Raw genomic sequence first — 7,401 nt, forward strand, 5'->3', positions numbered from 1 at the left:
CTTAAAAAATAGTACCAAATGTGATACCCATTTTTGTCTAAAACATTTTTTGATATATTAACTTTAAACTTTATGTTAAAAGTGCATTTCTCAATGGATTTATAAATGAAGATGTTTAAGTAAATCAACCTTCTGGATTTGAAGACCCCAAACTTCCGTAAGAAGTTCTGTATGGTTTGAAACAAACACCATATTGGTATGAATGTTTAACAAACTTCCTTCTTCCAAGAAATTTTGTCCAGTTAACAAGTTTAATCAAAGTCCGTAATTTATTAATAGAAACTGTAGTATAATTAGTAAGAGACTGAACAAAAATACATGTGGATTTTATGTGTTGCGGTCCAAAGAACCGCTAAAGCAAACTTCAAAGGCATTCATTCAAACTTGTGTCCAACCATTTTCTCCGCCCTCCAATCCGGTTATGGTGTCGTATAAAGGCCGATTTAACGTCTCCGGCAAGTAAAACGCGACGAATCCTCCCATAATTCCACAAACAGCAAACACAGCAAATGGTAATCCACCACCCAAAACCACCACAAAAGGTGCTAATATTGCCCCCATCTGGACTGCTTGTGTTGCACTCCCAAGTGCTGCATTTCTCACCACAGTAGGAAACAACTCTGCTGTGTATATAAACAGCAGATTATAAGTCCCAGCCATACCAAATATACCCAATATTCCACAAACCATCCTTGTTATTTTCCATACTCCATCACTCCTCATTAAGCTTCCAATTAAACAAAATAGCCCACTAAACCATAGTGTTCCAACTGCTAATGGTTTCCTCCCAAACTTGTCTAACAAAACTGCTGTTATAGCATATGCTGGCATTTCTGCTACTGCATTCAGTAGGACATTGATGTAGAGGTTCGTTTCGAGGTTCACAACGTTTAAGCTGAGACCATAGTACACTACTGAGCACAAGAAGTTCACTACAACAGCTAAGAACAAGCGAATTCGCATCGTTGGTGACCGGATTACATCAATTAAAGAGCCTGATAATGCTTCTTTTGTTGGAAGTTGTTCCTTATTTTTCGGACGGTCGCTTGCATCTTCATCAAGGGCTACAACAACTCCATTTGGAAGGCGGCTTCCGTTTGATATAGCAATTGCGGACATTAGTTTCATTGCTTCGTCAATTCGCCCGCGAACAAGGTACCATCGCGGGGATTCGGAGATGAATGGAAGAACAAGGGCAAGGAATAGAATGGAAGGAATAGAGGAGGCGATGTAGAGTTCACGCCACGAGCGGAATATATAGGCTATACCGGATAACAAGGCTATTCCGCCCGAGAAGAAGTAGAAGGTGGACATGCCAGCAATGCCGCGTTTCTTAGGGCCGACTGGTTCGGTGGAAAGGACAAATGCACAAAGGCCAACTCCGCCAGTGCTGAAACCGGTGAGGAGACGGAGAAGGAGATATGTCCAGTAGTCTGGTGCAAATGCGGTTAAGCATCCAAATAATGCATTTAAGATGCAAACGACTCTTAGAGAGCCTTTTCTTCCTAGTTTTGAGTCTGAGAGATGACCAAATATTCCTGCACCTGTTAACACCAATTCATAAAGTTGTTTTCATTAGTTCTAAACAATTCATAATTTAAGTCATATAAAGATTGTATTAAAAATATTGTTCCTAATGATCATGATTGTTGCACATGTGCCTTGAAGTTTCAGTCAAGTATAATGTGATGATGCAAACTCAAGTACTTCAAAATCATATCAAGGTGTGAATAATAATAATAAGACGATATAAATAAAAGCAATGTTTGTTTGTCCCCTCCATATGTAACTAAACAGAAGTAAAGGGCAAACAGACACATTCAAGCAAGTAGTGGGGTCAAATTATAAGTTTAGACACAAGGAAAACACGAATACTGATTATCATATACTCCATCCATTCTCAAATAAGTGTCGTTTTAGATAATTGTTTTTATTCTTTTTTTAGAGGGCGAGCCTTGGCGCAACGGTAAAACGTTGTTGCCGTGTGACCAGAGGTCACGGGTTCGAGTCTTAGGAGCGGCCTCTTGCCAATTAAATTGGCAAGGGAAGGCTTGCCCCCAATACACCCTTGTGGTGGGACCCCTCCCCGGACCCTCGCTCAGCGGGGACGCGTAATGCGATCGGGCCGCCCTTTAAATGTCGTTTTCGTTTTTCAATAAAATTTAGTATAGTTTTTTGGTCTAAGTATTTAAATTTTGTCTTGATTTATGTGTTTTTTAAGCTTTCAAAGTTTTTTCTCCAACCATTATAGGAGAGAAAAATTTTATTTAATTAATCATGTTAATTTATTAATTTAAGTGCATATTAATTATGTTTCTTAATTTATGTGAAAAATTCTAAAACGAACACTTATATTTAAGAATAGAGGGAGTATCTATCGTTAGGCAGCTAATAATTATTTTCCAGTTTCAAAGTTGACAATTACTTTGGACCTATTTAAAGAAGATCTTTTGTAGATTAATCATTGGGGGGGTTTCAGATTAATAAAGGCAGCCACGTGTAATATGCTTTATTAAAGGCACGCTTTTCACAGCATGTTCAGCCACTGCCTCTTTTATGAAAATTTCTGGAATGGCTATTATTACTTTACAAATCTCATCTTTTGGAATATCTTTTCTTGCTTTATTAAAAAAAAGAGATCAATCAACTCGCGGCGCAGCATAAAAAGACCAAAAGAAGAAATAAATAATTAAATATCTCTACAGTATCAACAAAATACAACATGATTATTATCCTGACTGTGACTGCTGATGAGGTCTTAATTTCATTTCTTTTCTTTTCCCAGTTGACAATTTGTCTATTCATTTCATATTGGTTCTGTTCTTATTTTTTTATACATTTATTTATTTATATTTTTTTTTTGAAGAAATTTATTTAATTTAATCTACCTAAAATAATAGGTGTAAATGACATACAGCGTCCAATAAACATAGCGTCCAATAAACTTCAAAGGTAAAGGCTATGGTTACTTTATTTTTGACAAAATAATCCTTACTTTATATGTTTTCACCATTAGATGAATTTTATACTCCATCGTTGAAAATAACCAAGTAAGATTTACTTTGTCAAAACAAAGTAACCATAAAAGGCACCAACATCAAATATACAATGAAAATAAAGAAGATAATCATGGATTTTTTATTTTTATTTTTTTTTGACAAAAAGGATAATCATGGATGTAATACTTATATGAAAATAATACTAAAAAACAAGTGTCCCGAGCCTCGATGACTCTAGAGTTTTGAGGAAAACATTAGGATAATAAAAAACTTAAATATAGAGAGAAATTTAGAGACGGCTACTCAACAAATCATGTGATCAGACACCTTAATCATAATATAGTAGAACATGCCTTATCTTTGACTACATCGTGGACTTGATAATATTATTTAACTCGCATTCAGGAACAGTAAAACATATTCTTCCTTTTTTTAAAACAACAAATTATACTTCCATATATATTTATATTTAAATTAGAACACAACAGTAACTAAATAAAACCAAAAAAAAAAAAAAAAACTGACCGATCATGCAGCCAAAAAAGAAAACGCCTTGCACCAGTCCGATCTTATATTTCTGACCACAAACCAAACCCCACTGAGCCACAGTGGAGCTGCCTGAACCGCCCACCCATTCCCAAGAACCCGGTTCAAACCCGCAAATACTCTTCGCTTTTTCGTCACAATAACCCGACCCTGAACACATAAACTCCGGTTCCCGGTCGGCGAAGATCATAACCATCGTGTGGAAAGCCTCAAGAGCCCACGCTAAACTCGTCAAAACGAAGTGCCGGAGTTGCCACCACCCGAATTCGCCGCAGTACTTTACCAGCATATCGTCTATCGTTATCTTCTCCGGTTCAGATTCCTTCGTCGGCGGCTGCAGAAACGGCAGCCGGAGCTCAGGATCTGACGACGGCGTAACAGCCATTGTTTTTATGTTTTGAAATCTTTGTAGTCCGATTGTTATGGAAAATATAAATATATAGAGTTGTAGTATTTCTCTTATAGGATATGCTTTTTTTTTTTCTTATTATATATATTTTTCTATTACAGTATGAAATTGATATGACGTGGATCCAGCGGTTGATATTGGAAGATTACACGTGGATGATAGATGACCGAAGGATTTATGTATGTGACTTTGACTTAGATACTGAGCTGATGGGACCCTTAATTTGGAGGGTGGGGGAATGTACTCGGAATCTGTTTGGATCTTTTCGAATTTGGATTTCTATTTACAAGTTAGAAAGTGAAATTTGTGACCATTTGTTGAATGGTTTATACAATTAAGAGTTTTATCACGTTTTAGATTGTGTTTAATTGGTTGGATTTGACATCATCAATTTTATGATAATCAGTATTGTTAATTCAATTTCATAATCAAATAAACATATGATAATGTTCTAATATACGATTGGTGATCGCAAGCTTGGTTAATCCTCAACTGTTGAGAGTTAAAGCTAAGAAATTGGGAGGTGATTATTAATCAAACCTACCGTGAAGGAAATAAAGCTGCTGACTGGATGTAAAATTTCGCAGGATCAATTGATATGGGTTATCACAAGTTTGATCAGCCTCCTGTAGACCTCCAGAATATTCTCAATACAGTCCGCTCCGGACGACTGACAAAGAGAATTGTTACTGTTTAGTAAGTGTATATATTATGATTTTCCCCCTTTGTTTTTTTTCGGTTAAATTTACCTAATTAGTTGTAATATATCACTCTCAAATTGGACGAGTAATCCACGAGACATTAGTAAAAAAAAATCTTTTAAAAAAACCACATAATACAAAGGCATAAGTCCGTATAAGTCCTGATAAATAATATGAAACTTCAGTAAGATAATGAGTGACTCTATTTGTAACACGAGTAACATAATTGCCATAAACATCATTAAAAGAATCTAACAATCTCCTATAGTCATTATTTTTTGGATTTATTAAGGTCTTTATCTTTTATTTAGATATATTAAACCACTGGTCTTTTATTTTTTTGTCACATTAAACTCATAATGAGATTGAAAATAAGGTTAAGCAAGATCGGTCACCATAACTTCAATATCCGTCTCAACAATACACCTATCAACTCCCAAACTAAGTGCTTTTCGGATTCCGAGAGCTTCTACAACACGAGACAAATAATTTTCTTTCACATCCTTAATAACTCGGAAAAGATCCAATAGAATACGAACTGTATGTGGGTTACTCAGTCCACGACAGTTCCAAGCAAGGGTACTCATGACGAAAGACGAGCATGTTCAGGAGAGCCCGCCTTTGACCCTTTTTTTAAGCTCACTTCTGTTGGTCCCGTGTGATTAGTTCCAAGGGGGGGTTATGAACTAATATAACTTTTTTTCGCTAATTAATCTTGCTGACTTAGTTATTTTAGTAATTTGAACAGCTCAGCTTTGGTCAGCTTGGGTGAGCTTAGCGTAAGATAGCTTTAGTCAGATGCTGACTAAGACTGCTTTACTTAAGAGATGGGAATTGACTCTCTTGTAGTCAGTTTCCAACTCAGCACTTCGATTTACTCCGTGTTTGTTTCTAACAGTTTATATGCTCAGCAAATGCAACAAACAACACAAGCATAGATATATATATATTTGAGAGAGTTAGAAATTACTCAGTATCACTTATCCTGGTTCGGCCTCTCTGCCTACGTCCAGTCCCCAGAATCCTCCGGGCTTTTAGAATCCAATACTGAGCTCTTTAAAGGTAGAGCACAAACCGATTACAGGCAGTTGAATATGCAAGAGTACCGTCCTCTATTCTTCTACTCAACTCCTACTAAGCACCACAGCCCGGTACTCAGATTTCTCTACCACTGAGTGTTTACAACCAAACACTTAGCACAACACTCTCTATATTTCAATTGATACAATTTGTTCTCTTTCAGAGGGAGAACACTTTAGATGATTACAGAGAATCAAACTAGCATTTACACAGGAATAGAAAATGAGTGTAAGATCTTTTTCTTGTTTTGAAGTGCTTTGAACTTGTATTTTTCTCTCTTGTATTTTCGGCAAAAGATCCAAGAGGTTTGATTGTCTTTATATAGATGAAGACCTGTGGGAGGATCATATGAATTTGATTTAGCCGTTGCTTCCAAAACGGCTCTTTTAGGAGACAGATTCTGGTCAGCTTCAGATGTTTGCAGGCTAATCCTATCCTCTGAAATCTTCAGACGTCAGGTTTGTCTTGTTCCTGCAGTCTTCGTCTTTTTATGGCAGTTGTCTTTTAGCAATAATCCATTAACCCATACATCTCGGAATGTGTCTATTACGTATTTCCGAGGATTCAATTATTGGTTCAGACGGTTCGCAACATTTGTATTCTAGTGAACGGATCTCTCATGCTGTCCTGAGGATTTACTTGTCCTCTATTTTATACGTTGTCTTCGTTTATTGTTAACTCTTATGCTGAGTTCCCCTTTTGGTCAGTTTTGTTTTGTACGACAACTAGTAAGAGAGCTTTTGATGCTGAGTTCCATTCCACTTAGCTTTGTTGAACTTCAGGCTTCTGTTCTTTGGTGCTGAGTTCAATTCTACGCACCTTGTCCTTTGATCTCATGCTGACTTTGTCTTGTCTTTCTTTTTATATCTTTTTGTTTTATACTCAACATTGAACAAACAGATTAGTACAATTAAATCAAAGCACTTAAATTTAATTGTTCCTTAATCATGGATGATTTTGTCAAATCAAAATCTTGTGGAACGGTGTTTCAACAAACTCCCCCATTTTGATGTTGGCAAAATACATAATTATGGAACTCAGTTTTGAAATTCCCCATGATTGAATTGTTTTTCATATTTCTGAAATTACTCCCCCGTAAGGGTTGCATCTAATGTCCTAACTTAATTTTAAATCTTTCAAGATTTACACGAATGAACTTAAGACATTGCTTTTACTTACTTAGTTTAATTCTAGACTGTCCAAGATCTACTCTAGATCAGTTTTTCAGAAATGATTAAATACTTAGTTTGATGCACAGATTGGTTTAGTGTTTTATCGTACACTGAGTATGTTTTACCTTTGCTTGTTTGTTCAATTTTGATTTGTCAGTTTTTAGCACATGGTATTTGGAGAGTTTGGATAGAATGGTACTTACCATAATAACATCAAAACAAAATAATAACAAAAAGAAAAAGAACAACACAGAACATTAGGCACAACCTACATGCTTAGTCCTAGAAATGATTAAACTACTTTTTCTTCCTGGAGGTATGCTCTCCATCTTGCAACTTGCCTTTTCCCTTGTCTTTGCTCCCAGATGTGCCACCCGCGTACTGAGTGCGCTGAGTTCCATGTCTTTTCTCCCCCGTTTTGCCAAGATCGGGTGGGGGAGGAATGAAGGTATCATTTCGGGCCGCAGTGGACAAGGCTTTGGAATACCGTATCA

The 7,401-nt window shown here is 36.4% G+C and overlaps 1 protein-coding gene across 1 annotated transcript; it reads right to left on the reverse strand.

The window, feature by feature from the left end:
- Positions 1–250: 250 nt before the first annotated feature.
- LOC136218970 (organic cation/carnitine transporter 4) lies at positions 251–3,991 on the reverse strand. Its single transcript, XM_066006157.1, has 2 exons — positions 3,525–3,991; positions 251–1,544 (listed from the first exon to the last, which is right to left on the reverse strand). Exons 1-2 carry the CDS (start codon positions 3,928–3,930, stop codon positions 379–381), a joined length of 1,572 nt encoding a protein of 523 aa, XP_065862229.1. The 5' UTR covers positions 3,931–3,991; the 3' UTR covers positions 251–378.
- Positions 3,992–7,401: the final 3,410 nt, after the last annotated feature.

This window comes from Euphorbia lathyris, chromosome 2 (genome assembly GCF_963576675.1).
Source record: "Euphorbia lathyris chromosome 2, ddEupLath1.1, whole genome shotgun sequence".
NCBI lineage: Eukaryota > Viridiplantae > Streptophyta > Magnoliopsida > Malpighiales > Euphorbiaceae > Euphorbia > Euphorbia lathyris.